At 41.7% G+C, this 21,446-nt stretch overlaps 1 protein-coding gene across 11 annotated transcripts in view; it reads left to right on the top strand.

Moving 5' to 3' along the window:
• The window catches only part of MCF2L (MCF.2 cell line derived transforming sequence like), a 363,789-nt gene that overhangs the window by 173,104 nt on the left and 169,239 nt on the right, over positions 1–21,446 (top strand). The window contains exon 1 of one of the 11 annotated variants that reach the window (XM_077482866.1): positions 17,821–18,310. The exons of the other annotated variants lie outside the window; for them this stretch is intronic. Coding sequence (XP_077338992.1) covers positions 18,238–18,310 — 73 coding nt within the window. The 5' untranslated portion in view covers positions 17,821–18,237. Of the gene's footprint in view, positions 1–17,820; positions 18,311–21,446 lie in introns of those variants that run through there. 11 annotated transcript variants of the gene reach the window in all.

The raw sequence follows: 21,446 nt of genomic DNA, 5'->3' as shown, positions 1-21,446 counted from the left end.
GTATTTTTACACAATGCAGAGGATTAACCCCTTAGGTTCCATAGTGAGTATAACAAGCATGCTCTACTGCATACAGTATACAGATTTCACTGTTGTGGGTTTAGTAACACTTTAAGGAAACAGCACAGGAAATGAGTATAAATCTCTCCAATGAGGATGCAAATAGTAATAAAACCCTTTCCATTCTAAAACCAATACAAATTAAATGGGTACTGCCCCTTCCCTACCCTGGATGAGAAAAGAGGTCAGACCCACAGGTGCGGTGCCAACACTGTGTATTTTAGCTTTTATTGAAGCACTTTGTATGTATAATAAGAACAAAAAATAGAGCAAAAAGTATTTAATGCTATATCTGCAGCTTGACTGCAATACATTATGAAGCTTCAATTGAGCTTTATGTTTACAAAAAGCTACCCTAAAGTAAACCATATCTTTCAATGAACACTGTGTACGTTATACTGTGATCTACTAGATATGATGGTTTGTTTGTTATACTGAAGCGCTATGCGATTTCAGAATGAACTGTTCTGCAGTATGATCCTGAATCATGTGATGTGCAGTAAGCTGCATGCTCTTGTTTCCAAGCTTGTGACATCCACCAGACCTCGGTACATAAGTGCTCACCCCAAGAAGACTCCTGCTAGTAAATGACTCCTCCGCCGCCTTTGTGCAGTGAGCTAAATAATCTGGCCAGAAAGCATATTAAAACATCAGCAGTTTAGTGTTAATAATGCATGCTGATAACGGCAATAAATGAATTACCAGCAAGCCACCTTATTTACATCTGCCAGGGAACTTGTCATGAGTGCAAGATCTCCAGCAATGTGCATAAATCCCTGATAATGGCGCTCAGGGAGACCTTTCTGCAGTGCAGGTAAGATTAAAGTTATTACAAGTAACAGCCAAGACTGTGACGTACACCAAGGCTCTGAGCATGGGAACATTGCCTGTCAGCAGCTGTCCTAACCTCAGCTGATTATGCTATACATCTGGAATATTATGCTTTGCATGAACATACTTTCTGGTAGTTTACTGCTTTTTCTGAGGTTCCAGTGACAGAAATTCCTTACTAAGAATTGTGGGCTTTTACATGTGAACCCAGCAGTAGGCAGCACTTACTACATACAGAGCCTTGAAAAAGTATTCATACCTCTTGTGATTTTCCACATTTTGTCATGTTACAACCAAAATTATGAATGTATTTTATTGGGATTTTATGTGATAGATCAACACAAAGTGGCACATAATTGTGAAGTGGAAGGAAAATGATAAATGGTTTTCAACATTTTACAAATAAATATGTGTAAAGTGTGGGGGGCATTTGTATTGAGCCCCTCTGAGTCAATACTTTGTAGAACCACCTTTCACTGTAATTACAGCTGCAAGTCTTTTTGGGGATGTCTCTACCAACTTTGCACATCTAGAGAGTGAAGTTTTTTTGCCCATTCTTCTTTGCAAAATAGCTCAAGCTCTGTCAGATTGGATGGAGAGCATCTGTGAACAGCAATTCTCAAGTCTTGCTCCAGATTCTCAATTGGATTTATGTCTGGACTTTGACTGGGCCTTTCTAATACCTGAATATTATTTTACAGGATTTATATTGCGCCAACAGTTTGCACAGCACTTTACAACATGAGGGCAGAAAATATACTTACAATACAAATCAATACAGGAGGGACTAGAGGGCTTACAATCTAGAAGGGATGGTCAAGTTGAAACAAAAGCTAATAACTGTGGGGGATGAGCTGATGGAGAAAATTAAAATATAGTTGTTAGGTGTGGGTAGGGTAGGCTTCTCTGAAGAGAGGGGTTTTCAGTCATCATCTAAAAGCTAATAAAGTAGGAGATAGGCAGACAGGTTGGGGTAGGGCATTCCACAGGATTGGAGAGGCTTTGGAAAAGTCCTGGAGGCGAACATGGGAGGAGGTGATGAGGGAGCTAGAGAGCAGGAGGTCTTGAGAGGAACGAAGAGAATGAGTAGGTTGGTATTTAGAGACTAAGCTAGTGATGTAGCTGGGGGCGAAATTGTGAATGGCTTTGTATGTAGTTGTTAGTATTTTGAATTTAATTCTTTGATTGAGAGGAAGCCAGTGGAGGGATTGACAGAGGAGTAGCAGACACAGAGCGATTGGTAAGGTGGATGAGTCTGGCAGCAGCATTCATGGTGGATTGAAGAGGTGGTAGACTATGTAGAGGTAAGCCAATAAGAAGGGAGTTGCAGTAGTCGAGGCGAGAGATGACCAGCGAGTGAATTAAGAGCTATGTTGTGTCATGGGTTAGAATGGCGTGTATTGATGGAGGAGGCAGGATTTGGGCAGTGATTGGATGTGTTGCTTGAAGGAGAGTTCAGAATCCAGGACTACACCTAGAACCTTGGCATGTGGGGATGGGCTTATGGTTGTGCCATTGATTTTGACAGTGAGATCAGGGGAAGGGGCATATGGTGGAGGAAAAATTATAAGTTCGGTTTTGGATAGATTGAGTTTGAGAAAGTGGTGTGACATCCAGACTGATATATTTGATAGTAAGTTAGTGATACGTGAGGAGACAGAGGGAGTGAGCTGATGGGTAGAGAAATAGATTTGGGTGTTGTCAGCATAGAGGTGGCATTGGAAGCCATGGGAGGCTATCAGTTGATTGAGTAGATTGAAAATAAGAGTGGTCCAAGAACAGAACCTTGGGGGACCCCAACAGAGAAAAGGAGAGGAGGAAGTAGAGTTGTAAGAAACGCTAAAGGTACAGTTGGATAAGTAGGAAGAGAACCACCGATGAGTACAGTCACGGAGACCAAAGGTGTGGAGTTTTTTGAGGTTGAGGGGGCAGTCAAACATATCAAAGGCAGCAGAGAGGTCCAGGAGTAGGAGTGCAGAATAATGGTGATTGGTTTTGGCCGTTAGTAGATCGTTTGTTAGTTTTAGGAGAGCAGTTTCTGTGGAGTGTTGAGGACAACATCCAGACTGAAGGGGATCAAGAAGGCTATTGTCAGCAAGATGGACGCTTAGTCGGTTGTCGACCAGACGTTCGAGGAGTTTGGATAAGAAGGGGAGCAAAGAGATGGGGGGGGGGGGCATAGGTTGTTAGGATTGGATGGGTCCAGTGAGGGCTTTTTCAGTATGGGTCTGACAAGTGCATGTTTTAGAGAGTTGGGGAAGATGCCAGAAGAGAGGGAGAGATTGAAGATGTGGGTTAGAGAGTGTAGCATAGAGCCAGAGGGTAAACATAGCATTTGTGAGGGAACAGGATCCAGAGGGCAGGTGGTAAGGTGAAAATTACCAAGTAGTTTAGCAACTTCGTCTATAGTGGTGGCGTTGAAAGAGGGACGTAATGATTGTGCCTGTGAGCGTGAAGTGTGGAGGGTATCAATCTTCTGTTTGAAGTGATTGGCAATCTCCTGGGCAGTAAGTGAGTTGGCGGGTGGAGGACGAAGTAGAGAGTTGAAGGTAGAGAAGAGTTGACGAGGACAGGATGATAGGTTGCTAATGAGAGTGATAAAATATATCTGCTTGGCAGAGAGGAGGCTGGAATTGTATTTTTGGAGGGCAGATTTATATTGGTTGAAATCTCTCTGAGACTTGGTCTTACGCCTTAGTGGCTCATGAGCACGACTTTTTTTTCAGACTTCTAGTAACATCTGTTTGCCAAGGTTGAAGGGGTCGGGGCTTGGTTCTGTGTGTAGTGAGGGGGGCCAGTGAGTCCAGTGAGGCTAGAAGTGAAGCGTTGTAGATAGAAGTGGCTAGGTTGGTGTCGAAGAGGTTGTTGATAGCAGACGTAGGTTTCTGCGGTTAACTTTAAGACGGTTGGATGGAGAGGAGGCGAAGGAGAGGGAGAGAGTGAAACTAATAAGGTGGTGATCAGAGAGAGGGAATGGATAGTTAGAGAGGTTGCATGGAGTGCAAAGGTGAGAGAAAACGAGGTCAAGGATATTGCCTTCCGAGTGAGTAGGAGCATGTATCCACTGCTTCAGGTTAAAGGAGGAGGTTAGGCTGAGAAGTTTGGAAGGGGCAGGAGTGTTAGTATTAATAGGGATGTTGAAGTCCCCGAAAATGATTGTGGGGATTTCAGAAGAAAGAAAGTAGGGTAGCCAGGCAGAGAAGTCATCAAGAAATGTGGATACTGGTCCAGGGGGCCTGTAGATCATGGCTATCCTTAGAGAAATTGGAGTGAAAAGACGAATGCAGTGTGCTTCGAAATATTCTTTGATCGAAACCATTCCATTGTAGCTCTGGCTGTATGTTTAGGGTCATTGTCCTGCTGGAAGGTGAACCTCCGGCCCAGTCTCAAGACTTTTGCAGACTCTAATGCCGCGTACACAAGATCGGAATTTTGTTTGGGAAAAGCTCTGATGGTTTTCCTGACGGGATTTCGCTCAAGCTGTCTTGCATACACACGGTCACACCAAATTCCGACCGTCAAGAACGCGGTGACGTACAACACGTATGACTGGACTTGAAAAAGGAAGTTTAATACCCAGTAGCCAATAGATTCCATCTCGTAGATGAATCTGAGCATGTGTGACTTTTTGCGTGTTAGAATTTCCGTCTGAAAAATTGAGAACATGCTCTCAAATTTTTGCTGGCAGGAATTCGGACAGCTAAATTCCGATGGAGCATACACTCGGTCGCATTTTCTGATGAAAAGCTCTCTTCGGTCTTTTGCTGGCCGAAATTCCGATCGTGTGTACGAGGCATTACAGGGTTTTCTCTAAGATTGTGTAACAAATAATTTTGCGCTGCCTGTAAAATTAGCAGCCAACACAGCAATTATGATAAATAGCAATACAAAGAAAAACAAATAGTGTAGCGCTTAGAAATGTAATTTTCTCTAAGATTTCCTTGTATTTGACTTTATTCATCTTGTCATAACTGTGACCAGCTTCCCTGTTCCTACTGAAGAAAAGCACCCCCACAGCATGGTGATGCCACTACCATGTTTCACGGTGGTAATGGTGTGTTCAGGGTGATGGGCAGTGTTAGTTTTCCGCAAAACACCGCGTTTTGCTTTTAGGCCCAAAAGTTCAGTTTTGGTCTCATCTGACCAGAGCACCTTCTTCCACATGTTTGCCGTTTCCCCCAAATGGCTTCTTACAAACTGCAAACGGACTTCTTATGGCTTTCTGTCACTAATGGCTTTCTTCTTGCCGCTCTTCCATAAAGGCCAGATTTGTGGAGTGCATGACTAATAGTTGTCCTGTGGACAATTAAAAAAGAGAGTCCTGCGCAAATAATACCACAAAAAATGAATAATGTATAAAAATGTGAAAAAAACAAGAGTCAATGAAAATATTTCAAAATAAACACACCAATAGTGTAAGTGTGTAGTGAAAAAAGCACTGGAGGAAGAACAGGACCAAATGTTCCAAAAAGATCAGGCTCCCAGAACTCTCACCTCAGAGATGGAATAATAAGGCAAAAGAAAGTAATTCCAATGGACTTCTCCTTCACTTCTCTGTGCACAATCATCAAATGGTATAAACTTCTACCACTAGAGGGCCGATTCAACCTCTTATGAGTAATGCTGCAGCATATGTATCCTCGTGGTATGAAACTTAAAGAAAACACAGCGGGGAAGGGGGAAGGGAGAGAGAAAGGGGACTCCAATAGTGTAGTGGTTTCCAAAACTGAATACATTTATTTAAGAGAAAGCAAATGGACTCTCACATTTAAAAAGAAAATATCAAACAGAAAGAGATCTGGCGTGTACAGCCAGTCTTACGCTTGTTCCGGTATTCCTACGGCCACTCCCTACGCGTTACGTCACCACGTGACTTCTTCATGGGGATGACGCTAGACCGTTCGTAACATGCTTATATACGAGAAAACCGGAAACGATCGGACCGGAAACGTCCGAACGACCATTTTGAAAGAGGTAAAAAGCGTCCGAACGACCATTTTGAAAGAGGTAAAAACAATCATGTTGGCCGGATGTAGAAACTCCGCCATCTTGCTCCTCCAAAATGATGAAAGGGAGGTGTATGTACACCACCATTTTAGACCGGAAATGATTCTTCGGCCATTTTAATACAATATGGTGTACAGAGAAATATGCATTCTCCCTTTAAAGAGCAAAAAAGGTCCGAACAAAATATAGAATCCGAACGAAATATAAATACTAAAAAATATAAAGCCTAAAAATTGAAAAATAGTATATATCTAGCAATTTATATTAAAATCATCAAAAAGTATATATAAAAACCGCAATAGACATGAATGTATAAATGGCATAATATACAAAATAGGAATATATAAACAATGTGGATAAGGAATAAAATATCCTAGCGATTTAAAATATTCCGTCACTGTATAGAAAATGTATATATAATATAACTAGCGGCAATAGATAAAATGTTAAAAAATATAAAAATATTAAAATATATATAAAAAATATATTAAAAAATTAGTAGATATAGTGAAATATAACTCAGACTGTTCACCAAATAAAGTGCCAAAAAAATTATTTTTGATAATAATGGCATACCGGAAATAGAGCAAGACTTTACATGAAATATCCTATCATAATAAAAATGTATACAGTATAATGCATAAAAAAAAAAAAAATTAAAAATTGTTTAAAAAACAGTTAAGATCAAAATCAACATTTAAACCATCAGGATAAAAAGATCTCATAGTAAAAATCCACCTAGATTCCTTCTGACTGATGGTTCTAATTTTATGGCTACCCCTCCATGAAGAATTAAATCTTTCAATACCCCAAAATTCTAAATGGGAAGGGTCCCTATTGTGAACTTGATCGAAATGTCTGGAGACACTGTGTTGTGGAAAGCCCTTTATAATATTCTGTATATGTTCTTTTAGTCTTACTTTAAGTGCTCTTTTTGTTCTTCCAATGTATTGTAATTTACAACTACATTGTAAACAATATACCACGCCTTCTGTATGGCATCCAATAAAATCACGTATCGTATGTGTTTCTCCGGTAATAGTACTAATAAAATCAGATCTTTTATTTTGAAATTTCTTGGCATGTCGACATGTGAAGCAATTCTTGCAAGGATAAAAGCCTTTTCCAGTAAAAAAAGTAAAATCTCTTTTAGGGGGTGGATTAACCACGGATTTGGCTATGATGTCTCTCAACGTGGGAGCCCTTTTAAAAATAATATTAGGTTTTTGCGGCAAGAGATTGCCCAGATCTTTATCTTTCTTCAATATGTGCCAATGTCGACTTAACAAACGGGAGATTTCTTTGTGTTGTACATTATAATCCAATATAATCGAAGGGACTTCTGGATTACTTTTATTTTTGTCCTTACTATTGTTTTCAAGCATCTTGAACCTATCCATACTTTTAACATGTTCAATTTCTTTTCTTATGAAGGCGTCATCATATCCTTTTTCTTTGAATCTGGTAGCAATTAAATCAGCTTGTTCTAGATAATCATCAATTTTGCTACAGTTTCTTCTAATTCGAACCAATTGTCCTTTGGGTATATTAAACAACCATGGCTTAAAATGGCAGCTATTGATGGAAATATAACTATTGGCATCAACGTTTTTAAAATGCGTTTTCGTGATAATCTTATTTTTATCCAGGGAAATATCTAAGTCTAGAAAATTAATTCTATTATTGTGTATTTTCCATTCTAAATGGATGTTTTTGTCATTCACATTTAGTTTTGTTAAATATTTCTCTAGAGCATCATGGTTACCATTCCATACTATGATGATGTCATCGATATACCTTTGATAAAAAGTTAGCTCTGCTGGTGTGTTTTTATATATAGCATCTTCTTCCCAATGGGCCATAAAGGCATTTGCAACACTGGGCGCAAATTTAGCGCCCATAGCTATCCCTATAACCTGTCTATAATAAGTTTGATTATGCCAGAAAAAATTGTGTTTTAGGCAAAAATCCAAACATTTGATCAGGAACTTCCGTTGTTGGCAACTTAATGTAGTGAAGGTTTTCAAAAGCCATTTGATAGCAGAACATGCTTCATGATGTGCAACAATAGTATATAAGGAAGAGACATCTGCGGTGGCAAGCAAGGTTCTTCCTTCTAAAACAGTTACAGTTTCTAGTAATTGAAGTGTATGTTTTGTGTCTTTAAGGTATGCTTTGGTCTTCTGTATGGCTGGTTGAATAAAAAAATCTAGATATTCTCCCAATCTGGAAGTGAGAGAATCGATGCTATTCACGATCGGTCTGCCGGGTGGGTTATCTCTATTTTTATGTATCTTTGGAATCATATATATGATAGGTACTCTGCATGATTCAGGAAGAAGATATTTGCTTTCTCTTTTACTTTAAAATAGCTTTCTTACTTCCTAAATGTATTAACTGTTCCAATTCCTTTTTATATTTCGTGGTAGGATTACCCAAAAGTTTGGTATATGTATTGCTGTCTTGCAATTGTCGATCCATCTCATCTAAGTAGGATTTTTTTGATTGTATAACGACAGCGCCTCCCTTGTCAGCCGGCCGAACAACAATATCTTTTCTTTGTGTCAATGTTTTAATCCCTTTTTTGATATATCCTGGATCGGAAACTTTTTTGATCTTCATGGTATATATATCATCCAACACGAGTTTTTTGAAAACTTCGATATGTTGATTACCACTGACTTGTGGATTAAACACTGAATTATTGCGTAAAGTGCTGAATTGTGCAGGATTAGGTTCATTTACTGTAATAGTATTGGATTTAATAGGATTATTCATAATGTATTTTTTGATATTGATTTTTCTAATGTATTTTTGGATGCCAATGTACGTGTCAAATTTGTTCAAATTTTTTGTGGGGGCAAATTTGAGACCTTTATCAAGAACGGCTAGTTCTTCTGGGGAAATGGGAGTACCGCTCAAATTGATAACTCCTTCTCCAATCATTCTCTTTTTCGTTTGGATTCTCTTTCCCGCTCTGCAGCCTCTCTTCGTTCTGGGCTGTTTCGTATTCTTTCGTTTTCTGTTCTTCTTATGGGGGAGTGATACGGTTCCTGTGGTGGTCTTCTTCCAGGCGAAATCCCTCCTCCAATATGTCTCCTGAGGTCTCTTTGGGGAGTAGTCTCTCCTGTCCCGATCTAAAAAATGATCCTGTGTATCTCGAGGATACTGATGGTAAGAGTGCTCATAGTGGTTTTGTTCCGGATAATTTCTAATGGGTTCATATCGGTTAGACGTTGGTATGGGGCTTCTATCCCTTCTTCCCTGATAGTCATTTTGATATGAAGGCCTTCCGTTATTTCTTTGGTGCCAGTTATTATAATACGGTTTCTTGAATTTTTTAAAAGGTTTTTTCCACCCTTTTTTGGGGGTCTGTTGTGTATAATTTCCCCCATATGCATGGTTGTCATATGGGACTGGGGTGGCATATTGGTTATTATGCGATGAATCATGTCTTCTCGGCGTCTCAGGATAACCCCTGTTATAATGTGTAACAGGAGGTTTCTCTGTTCCAAATCTACTATTATGTTTTTCCCATATAAGATCATTGGCAACATGAGAAGATGTGGGATCTTGTATTCTTACTTCTCTTTCTGGAGTAGATTGTGTAGACTCCGGAATAGTTGGTTCTAGTTTGCTTTGCCATTTAAATATTTTATTGGCTTTATAATCTGTAGTATCACGGTGATATTTTTTCATTTTTCGTTGTTGGACCTCTAGATCTTTAGCAATTAGGTCTTTGTTGAGTTGTGTAGCCATTTTATTAAATTCTGGCGATTCCTTATGTGATTCATTAATTTACTCCTAATTTCCTCAATCTGTTTTTCAATTAAGTGAGCCTTTCTTTGCTTTCTTTTCAGTAAAAATTTAACACATTCTACACTTTTACTATTGAAAAATTCAAACCACTCCTCCATAGATTCTTTATCAATCAGACCGTCATTAGGTGGTAACTCCCACCTGATGCGTCTTGGAGCAATGTTTTCTCTAATATATTGGTCAAAAGTGATGGTATCCCACCAAAGACTGATCTTTTTCTCCATATGATGTCCTAACTTTCTCATAAGACTATCAAGATCAGAATTGCGTGCTTTAGTATGTGAAAAGATTTCATCCAAATTAATATTTCTATTTTCCAAAAAAGTGAAAACTTCCATAATGGCAGCAAAGGAAAAATGTGTTGAAATATAAAATGTGTAAAATGGACCCTCGCGCCACTATGTGCTAGACGTGAAATAGATCCTGTGGACAGATTCTCCCACCTGAGCTGTAGATCTCTGCAGCTCCTCCAGAGTTACCATGGGCCTCTTGGCTGCTTCTCTGATTTTAATGTGCTCCTTGCCTGGCCTGTCTGTTTAGGTGGACGGCCATGTCTTGGTAGGTGTGCAGTTGTGCCATACTCTTTCCCTTTTCGGATGATAGATTGAACAGTGCTCCGTGAGATGAAAAATATCCCAAAATGTGGGATTTTTTTTTTCATAACCTAACCCTACTTTAAACCTATCCACAACGTTTTCCCTGACCCGTCTGGTGTGTTCCTTGACCTTCATGATGCTGTTTGTTCACTAAGGTTCTCTAACAAACATATGAGGGCCTCACAGAACAGCTGTATTTATACTGAGATTAAATTGCACACAGGTGGACTCTATTTACTAATCGGGTGACTTATGAAGGCAATTGGTCTACTCAATTTTAGTTTAGTTTTAGTATCTGAGTAAAGGGTGCTGAATGAAAATGCACATCACACTTTAAGATATTTTAATTGTAAAACATTTTGAAAACCATTTGTAATTTTCCTTCCACTTCACAAATATGTGCAACTTTGTGTTGGTCTATCACATAAAAGCTCAATAAAATACGTTTATGTTTTTCATTGTAACAATGCAAAATGTGGAAAATGTCAAGGGGTATGAATACTTTTTCAAGGCACTGTATGATTGTCACTGCCTAGCCTACCTGCATATAATAGCTGTACACTAACAAAAGTTGTGTTTGGAGTGGATAGTTAACACAAACGCCTTAATCCTTTAGCCTCTGTTCACATTTGAGCTTTGATTTTTTATTTTTTTTGGCCAATGACCAGCAAGATCTGTTGTGACGTCACTAGGCATTGTCTTCTTTGTATCTGCTTCCTGATTGCTTTGTGTTGTGGTGTGTAGTTATGCTGTTTGAGCAGTCATATCCTCTATGACTTGTTTTTTGGCACCAGTCACAGCTACTGTCCCACTGTTGATAGAAGAATAGGCAGAAAGTGAAGATGCTTCATCCATCTAGTGTTTAAGTGAGGCTGGACATTTGTCCCATTCTGTATAACCCTCACAGCAATGCCCTCTTGCAGCGATCCTTGTAGTTGTCATCACTGGGATCTTAGAGCAGTGTTTTTGCTGCTTTTCAGTATTGAGCATGGTGTGGCCTGCTCCCACCATCTTGCTATGCAGCCTGTTTAGGCCTCATGCACTCTGGGCATTCGCCCAGCTCTTCTTAGGGCCTTTCTCGTGACAGGAGAAAAGCATTTGTCAAAAATTTGCCTAAAGCCATGTTTTAGCAAACTTGTTTAGGTGTGTCAAGGGCTTGGGTTTTATTTCATTGGCCAGAATAATAATTTCTTCTGGCCATTAAAATTAATGCTTTATGTACCTAGTGCTTAAAGTGGGGTTGCACACAAAAAAAAAAAAAAAAAAAAAAATTTGAGACATTTTTTTTAACTCGCCTCTAAATTCCTGTTGCTAGGGGGTCCCTCATAGTCTGCCTCCTTCAGTGCTTGGGATGGTGACATCATTTCTCCTCAGCACAGGAAGGGCTCAGCTCTGCCCCCTCCCTCCTGTCAATCATCTGGGACTCGCGACAGGTCCCAGATGATTGCACGGCACCACTCCCGCATACGCAGTGTGTGCCCGGCTGTGAAGCCACAGCTGGGTGCCCACACCTACAATGCCGGTGCCGCCGAAAGGAGGGGGGGGTGAGTGGGGCTTTGATCCCCCGCATCGATGGGCCCTGGGACAGTTAAGTGTTGAATTATTAAAAGTCAGCAGCTGCAGTATTTGTAGCTGCTGATTTTTTATTTTTATTTTTTTATATGGGCACGCCGCTTTAAGCATGTTTTAAATGTGTTTAAGCATGTCAGGTGTTTTTTGTTTTGTTTTTTTCTGCCAAAATGCTGCATCTCTAAATGCAAATCCACGCTGCACTACAAGTGCAGTCGCTGTAGATCTGAGGGGGACATGCAAGGAAAATACAAAACAGCATTTTAGCTTGCACATGATTGGATGATAAAATCAGCAGAGCTACGCCTCACATTTACAGCGATTGCACTTCCAAGTGTACTTTCAGTGCACTTGTAGTGCAGAGTGGATTTGCCTTTGGTAAATCAACCCCGTAGGGCAAGTATATGCAAATAGTGGACCTCCAGCTTTTGTAAAACTACAAGTCCCATCATGCCTCTGCCTCTGGGTGTCATGCTTGTGGCTGTCAGTCTTGCTATGCCTCATGGGACTTGTAGCTGGAGGCCTGCTTATTGAATATCCCTGCCATAGGCTAACATTGAGGGGTCTTGAGAGGCAGACAAAAAAAATGCAAGATGCCTCTAAAAACAGGGTTTAAAATTCCCAGTGTGTATGAAGCCTTAGGCTAGATGGGGTGGGCTGGTAAAGGGAGCAGGCCAGGAGTGTTACAAATGCAGCATGAACGTGTAGGAATTCAGGAAGTGGAATATTTATATCTAACAGTGAGGTGCCCATACAGAGAAAGAAGTGTGTTCTCAAAGGACGCTCCACTTTCATCCACTCCCAGTGGACTGCTGGTGGAGGGAGGAGAGAGCAGCAGCTATGGAGGCCCCTGATCTTTGTCATAGTCCAACCTGGAGGGACAGCAGATAGAGAATGGTGCAGTTGCAATATTTCCCGAAGGACATGTACCCACTGTTGCATCATTTCATACACACTCCTTCAATCCAGGTGCCAGCCCAGCTCACAAAGCAGCTTGTAAACAGAAAGGAAGGCCTGGATGTCGGCAATCCACTAATAAAACCACCTTTTATTGTGGAAAGTCCTTGTCACATAGCACTTGAAGGCATAGAGATCACACTGGTGACTGAAGGTATCATAACCTGCTGGATTGGTCCTACAGCCATCTAATATTGGAAAATAACACTCTATTCAGCTATACACGATTAACTGCTAACAGATTGATCACAGATAGGTGGGTCTGATACTTTGTATACCTCCGTATCATTTGTAAAAACAAAATAAAAATGAAACAAACTTTCAACTCTGCCATCAGAACAGTGAAAAGCCCCTGCTCAGAAAGCAGAATAGAAACTTGATACAATAAAAAAAATGCATCAAAGTTGATATGTGGGACTATGGAATATCCTCTATAGCAGGGGTATTGAATTAAAATTCATGGAGGTCGGATCAGATTTTTTTACTGCTGGCAGAGGCCTGAATTGCAAGTTTGTGCAGTGACTTGGTTCCTTCACATCACAGCCCCTCTTTTTTATATAACAATTCCTTGTTTACATCAGTGTTTTCTGCCCCCCCCCCCTTCACGTCTCCCCCCACAGTGGTGTCCTCTGCCCTCCTTTTATAGAATGCCCTACCCACAACTGTGTTCTCTGCCCCCCTTCACATTACAGCCACCCACAGCTCTGTCCCCCCAGTTTACATTGCAGCCCCTGCAGCTCTGCCCCCCGCTAGATCCCATGCACCTCTGCCCCATTCACATTATAGCCCCTGCAGCTCTGCCTTCCCTATTGCCCCTGCAGGGTTGCCCCCTCCCCCATTCACATTACAGCCCCTGCAGCTCTGCCCCCCCCCCCCCCCCCCCCTCATTCATATTACAGCCTCCGCAGAGCTGAGACAAAGATAAAGAAAATAAACTTTTTCCACCTTTTTAATGTGACCTATGAACTACAACTTAGTTGAACAACAAACTGAAATCTTTTAGGTGGAGGGAAGTAAAAATAAAAAAATAACCCTAAACTAATACTTTGTTGAAGCTCCTTTTGATTTTATTACACACTTACACACTCAGTCTTTTTGGGAATGAGTCCATCAGCATGGTACATATTGACTTGGTAATATTTGCCCACTCTTCTTTGCAAAAACATTCCAAATCTGTCAGATTGCAAGAGCATCTCCTGTGCACAGCTCTCCTCAGATCACCCCACAGATTTTCAATGGGATTCAGGTGTGTGTGTGTGTGTGTGTGTGTGTGTGTGTCAATCCTGCTGTACTGATGGCCTATCACTTTCTTGAGGTCTGAAAATGGCAAATGACCCCTTTTTGAAAAGGTAGACGGTTCATCATATTTAGTAGGAGGGATGGCAAGTTGAGACCAATCACAGCCAGCAACACAATTGTACACAATGAATGGCATGAAGGGAAGCCATTCATTGTGTACAATTGTCATGTGATCTTCTGTGATTGGCCACAGCGATCACATGATACCGTTGTATGATGTCCACCTGGAATGACGAATTTCCCGCCCAGCTGTCATATTACAATAGGCATGGGGGCGAGAAATGGTTAAACTTTTTTGCCACATTAGTGGAATGTTCCTTCTGTATATAATATACACACCATAATGGAAGTTGTTTCGCAATCTTTGTCCTCCCCACATACTGTTTGGAGCAAATGTTATAAGTTAGAGCAAATGTCTCGTGTTACAGTTAGTAAATCTTAATTTTAAACTCCTTATCCCTAACTGTAGACACAAAGCTATCACCATGGAAATACAGGAACAGCATGGACATTTTGTCCTCTCCACACCTATAATTACATTTGAAGTGGAGCCATCTATGGCTTTCCCCTACAGATGACAAAAATAACTAGGGGAACGGTGACTGCCCAAAGAGGGAGTTTGTTGAATACTGTCCTAATTCTATTAGATAATATACCACTACTGGAAGATGGTGTTCAACTATATTCCAATTTTTTTTTAACTCCAAGCTTCATGCTATAGAAACAACATCCTGATGGCCACTTTTCAGTTACCATGCTGATGATCACTAGTGACTTCTCTCCGTACCGTGCTGATGACACTTGTGACCTGTCTCCCTTCCATGCTGATGACCATTTGTAATCTGTCTCTCCACAATGCTAATTACCACTTCTGATTTGTCTTCCTGTGCGGATAATCACTTGAAACTTCCATCTTTACCAGAGGCGTAACTAGAACTTCCGATGCAAGAAACCATCAAAGGTATCCTAACCAGGGCCCTACCCTCCGAGCCTGGGGCCCTTCTCACTGATCCAGGGCCCTTTACTCCCACTGCAGAGCCCATACGGTCCTGCATCGAGACCCTTTCACATGTTCTGCAGCAGGGCCCCCTTTCTGCCATCTTGAGCCCCTCCCACAGTGGTGGAGTGCCAGGGCCCGGTTGCAAGTGCAATCTTTGTGACCCTGGTAAATTGCCACTGGTGTCAATTAAAAATAAAATAAAATAAAAAACTACTATTTTTTTTTTTTACCACTTTTTTAACAGCCTCGTTTGGGGTACTGTGTTAAAGATATCAGGGGTCTAAACAGCCAACTGATGTTCCACCTATGAGACAAAGAGAGGATTGAGGACACAGCCCTCAATTTCCATCTTTGTAGCCTAAGCTGCACAGAAAAAATGGACAGGAATAGCTCTGAACAGAGCTTCCTGTTGATTCACAAACTGAAGCATACTAAACACAGTTTGCTATGCTACAGTCATGAAAAGGAAGGGTCTGGTAAATTACATATTTACCAGCCTCTTCCACGGTCTCTATCCTAAAAGCATTCCCTGCAGCCATCGGTGGGAGGAGGAGGCCAGCAGCGCTACGGGAGATGAGGGTGGCCAGAACAATACACAGGAGCCTGGGGGCAGGACCTGACTGCCTGTGGAAGAGAGAGAAGGTGAAATAGACTTTCAGCGGCTGCAGGAGAAAAATAGAGGGGATCAGGTCTTGCATATGCCGCCACACCTATTTATATGTACAGGGGATCCACATGGGCCCTCTAGAGCAGGGATATGCAATTAGCGGACCTCCAGCTGTTGCAGAACTGCAATTCCCATGAGGCATAGCAAGACTTTGACAGCCACAAGCATGACACCCAGAGGCAGAGGCATGATGGGACTTGTAGTTTTGCAACAGCTGCAGGTCCGCTAATTGCATTTCGCTGCCCTACAGCATGGGGCTGGGTCGCAATTGTGACCCTTGTTGTTACGCTTCCTGCTCTCTCAGGGAGCATAAGTGCTGATGACAGAATGTAGAATGTAGATAACCATTTGTGACCTGTCTGCCTACCATGCTGTTGACCATTTATGATCTGTCTCCCTACTGTGCTGGGAACCACTTGTGACTTTTCTCCCTTGTGACCTGTAATCTACCATGCTGATGACCACTTGTGACTTGTCTCTCTCCTGTGCTGATGACTATTTGTGACCTGTCTCTTTACCGCGCTGGTAACCACTTCTGACTTGTCTTCCTACCGTACTAATGACCACTTGTGATTTGTCTCCTTACTACGCTGATGACCACTTGTGACCTGTTTTCCTACCATGCGTATGACCACTAGTAACTTGTCTCCCAACCATGCTGATGACCACTTGTGATCTGTCTTCCTATTGTGAAGATGATCACTAGTGGCTTCCCTCCCTATCAGAGGTGTAACTAGAAACTCTATGGCCTCGGTGCAAGATACTTTAAAGGGATCCCCCCCGGGAGATCAGCTCCCCTGATAACGCCCCTCCTATCCAGATGTACAGGGGAGCCGCATGGGGCCAGGTCAGAATTGTGACCCCTGTTATTACGCTCCCTGCCCTGCTAATGACACATCTCCCTACAATGTAGATGACCACTTGCAAACCAGTCTCCCTACTATGCTTAGGACCACTTGTTACTTAACTCTCTACTGTCCTGATGACCACTTGTGTGACTTGTCTCCCTATTGACCTGATGACCACTTGTGATTTTGTCTCGCTATCATGTTGATGACCACTGGTGACCTGTTTCCTTACTGTGCTGATGACCACTTGTGACCTGTTTTCCTACCATGCTGATGACCACTACTGACTTGTCTCCCAACCATGCTGATGACCACTTGTTACCCGTCTCCCTATAGTACTGATGACCACATATAACTTCCCTCTTGTATTTTCCCATATAGAGAATTAGGGGAAATTATACCAATCTACTAATAACCAGGCAGAAACACAATAGAACAGGGATATGCAATTAGTGGACCTGCAGCTGTTGCAGAACTACAATTCCCAAAAGGCATAGCAAGACTCGGACAGCCACAAGAATGACACCCAAAGGCAGAGGCATGATGGGACTTGTAGTTTTGCAACAGCTGGAGGTCCGCTAATTGCATATCCCTGAAATAGAAGGTTACCTTATTGCCTCTGTTTGATTTGTTGTATTTTTTGTTTCTCTGTCAATGACACAGTAGAGGGGAGGGTAAAACACATTTCACATGCATAGATGGTACTCTGCTGTATTACTGCAGGTGGAGCAGCTGAAGAAATGATGGTATCTATGGGGTACTTATCTAATTTAACCAGTTAAATCAAGATTAAAAAAAAAAACATGCAATTTGCTGCAGGCAGTTTGTCCACCACTGTACTGGGCTTGCTTATTAACTATTCTGCCATTGAGTGAACAGATGACGGGAGGGGCCCAGTCAGCACTGGCAGCATTTATTAAGCTTACTTGTCAATAATTTGCTTTGCTTTAGTGCCTTTGTCCTATTGTATACTAACAGCACAAACCCGTTAAGCCAGCCTTTCTTCTGCTTTTTTTTTTTTATTCTTATTTGTTTAAACATCTTAATAATCCTCATGGCCTTGGTAAATGTCTCCAATATCCATGATCAAAGTATCCGATGCTGGAATTTATTGAGTAGGACAGCTGTCTGTTTTGTGGAATATTTCCTTAGGGCAGAGGGATGGTTTGACTTGTGAGGTCAATATTTAGTAAATGAAGGGCACCTCTAGGGAGGCTTTGGACCGGCCATATGCAGGAGCCTTTTTCTAGAACAACATGGTATCGGGGTTGTAATCGGTGATGGAAGCACGACAGCCTGTATCAAGTACAACTCTAAGACTAGTGTTGGGAAGCAATGCACGACCAGGAATGTTCTGCTTTTGGATTTGAATTGTCGATTTCTTTTGTCAGCAAATGGGAAGGTGTTTCACCTTGTCAGACTGTCACGGCAGCCCAGCCGAAAGGCATACTAGCTGAGCGTGTAATTTGAAGAAAGGTATTGTATCCCTCACTGCTTGGCTCCCACTGAAAGGCAGACTTTGGTGCTCTCTTTGTACTTTACAAACCAACTTGCGGAGAATTAGGTCACTTTAGAGGAACCAGAATGACATTAAACCTCATCTCTCTGCTGTGTAAGGACATCTCCCAGCTATGGCTTCTTCTGAAGAAGAGGACAGGTGTGTTACCCTTTTGTTTCTTGAACTTTTCTGCTGACCTTCCTTTTTGTTGTGTCTTTTCGGGTGCTGCCTTTTACAGCACAGGGTGTGATGTCATTGGAGAGGATGCCGCAGTAATACTTTATTTTTAAACGTTCACAGCATTTGTTCCTAAGTGTTAGGAGTGTTGTCTTATTCAGAACACTAGTCTTGTTCCAGATATAGCCGATTGTATTGTACCAGTGCACGGAGTTCAGGTCATCAGAATTTCCACAGTCCTGTAACAATGTTGTCATCCCAACACCTGAGCTTCCATTGTCAGCTATTTGTAGAGAGGAAAGCTGATCTGTGTTCAGGATATGCATTAGAAGAGAATAGGTTAGTAGTGTTATGGTCACCCCTATCTCTGCCAGTATGTATACATGAAGATACGCTGATCCATCAACCAAGCTGAAGATAATGTTCAGGTTACTATTTTGAGTAAAGCTAGAACTAAAATTATATCCTTGTTTCCTAAAAAAAAAATACTCATATACATCGACTACTTAAAGTGGTTGTAAACCCTTACAAACCACTTTGACCTACAGGTAAGCCTAGATTAAGGCTTACCTGTAGGTCCAAGAAATATCTCCTAAACCTATACGGTTTAGGAGATATTTGCAGAAAGACAGGCACCGCTGTCTACGTCAACGGTGATATGCTGCGAGTGGCGGCTCCTGTGCACATGCACAGGAGTGACGTCATCGTGGCTTCGCCGAATGACAGCGGCGGAGCAGCGAGACCCACCGAGAAGATGGATGCTCCGGACTACAGGGGACAGCGGTGACATCGCTGGCTCCTGTGTCAGGTAAGTGACACATAATGGACTACTATGCGATGCATAGTAGTCCATTATGCTTTACCTTTGCAGGGAATCAAAGAGGAAGTAAACTCATCAGGGTTTACTTCCTCTTTAATGGCCCTGTCATCTATTTTTCATAAATGTATTTTCTTTGTGTGTTTTTGTGTATTTTGCAAGCTCCTGAATGTCTCCCTTTTTCCCCTTACTTTTGGTTTGTTTGGAACGGGCTGTGCATTTTCGTTGTGGTCATGTGTACTGCTCTATGCACCAGGGGCAGACTGACCATTGGGCCACTCGGGCACTGCCTGAGGGCCCCATACCACTAGGAGGCCCCATCAGGGTTGCCAGCCTCAGTAAAACCAGGGATAGTATGTAAAAATATATATATTTTTTTTACATCTGTCTCCCGAGATTATAGCTGCCCCACCTATCCAGTACCTTCCCAGCCAATAGAAACATGTCTGTGTATACTGTGTGATTGTATACTGTATGTGTGCGTGTTTGTGTATACTGTGTGGCCCCATAATCTCTGATTGCCTGGGGGCCCCATAATCTCCTATTGCCCGGGGGCCCATGAGTTGACTGTCCGCCTCTGCTATGCACACTACAAATCCTGTAGTCCATAAGCCATCACAACAGCCAAAAAAAGAGAGAGTGCTCCTAATCTCAGTTTGTTACCTGTATAGAAGACACCTGGGAGCCAGAAATCTTGCTGATTGATAGGGGATCAAATACTTATTTGACTTATTAAAATGCAAATCAATTTATAACCTTTTTTTTTTTTTTAAATGCATTTTTCTGGATATTTTAGTTATTCTGTCTCTCGCTGTTAAAATAAACCTACCATTAAAAATTAAAGACTGATCATTTCTTTATCACTCAAAGTGCACTTTCAAGTCGCTGTAGATCTGAACGGGACATTTAAGGAAAATAAAAAACAGTATTTTAGCTTGCACATGATTGGATGATAAAATCAGCAGATTTTCCCCTCATTTCAGATCTTTCCCTCAGATCTACAGCGACTGCACTTCCAATTGCACTTTTAGTGCACTTACAGTGCACTTGTAGCGCAAAGTGGATTTGCCTTTTGTAAATAACCCCCATGGTGTAGTTCACCGATTTATTCACTGGTGTCTGTTTATATGTTTTGTATGGTGTCTGAAACAGATCAGACTCTCACTTTGAATACAGTTTGTGAAATACAGTGGTGATCAATTAGGTGGATAGAGAGGGCCTCAAGAAAAGTTCAGCTCCTGGGCTTAGCGCTGGACTGTGGCTGTCACTGGCAGCTGGCGGTTTCGAGCACTACAGCTTGTCAGAGCCGCTGTCACTCAGCATGCAGGCCCCCCCATGTTCCAGAGCTGATTATAGGTCTGGAGCACAGCATGCGGAATGTTGGGTGCTGTCTGGAGGCTTGTGGGGCACCAAGGATTGAATCACTGGGAGGGAGCATACAAAGGAAATGCTTTGTCCTTCTTGTAACAGATTGGGCACATACCTCAGACTAGCCAAAGTCACTTGCATGGAACTAAAGGACTACTTTTTAGGCCCTTTGTGCATCCAGCCCCTTTACATGCAGTCACAGCTATTTTGGTGCGCCTGGGAGGCACACACCCACTGCCTGAAATAAACTGTGGCTAGATGGGTCTGAATGCTGCACTGAGTGGTACTCTTGTTTGGGTACCTATGCATTCAGGGACAAATGCCCAAAACACAGGTATTCTGCTAGATGCCCCATGAGGTTACTCACCTCTTTGTGTACTGGTGATGTATATTGGACTTTTCAGGAATTTATTATGTCAGACTTGTAAAGAGAGATCCACTCCAAGGTTCAGTAAGTGACTATGAACTATTTATAAACTATATTTTTTTTTTTTCCACATACACAGCCCTAAGGTAATGCATGTGTGAACATGTAAATTATGTACTGTGTAAATGACTTCCACCTGTGTAGAGAAATGTTTTAAGCTGCATATACACTTTTATTTATTTTTTAAAAATGTTTTTATTGTAAGAATGTTCATCCGTATTTCTAACCTTTTATTGGGGTCGAGTCGATGCCCATTTTATCGACTGTAATGATGAGAAAATTTGAAGTTGCAGGATGGAAAATGTTTCTCAAATTTCTAAGGGCACTTTCACACTCACGGCACCCAGGTGCCGGCGGTAAAGTTGCGGTTTTCGGCCGCTAGCGGGGCGCTTTTAACCCTCACTAGCAGCCGAAAATGGGTAAAAGTGCCCCTGCTTATTGATTTCAATGGGCAGGGGCGCTTTAGGAGCGGTGTCCTAAAGCGCCTCAAAGAAGCTGCCAGCAGG

Source organism: Lithobates pipiens, unplaced genomic scaffold (genome assembly GCF_037356315.1).
Source record: "Lithobates pipiens isolate NorthernLeopardFrog02 unplaced genomic scaffold, aLitPip1_a1.2 Scaffold_16, whole genome shotgun sequence".
Lineage (NCBI taxonomy): Eukaryota > Metazoa > Chordata > Amphibia > Anura > Ranidae > Lithobates > Lithobates pipiens.
The sequence above is the reverse complement of the archived record's forward strand: the minus strand, read 5'-3'. Positions and strand labels throughout refer to the sequence as shown.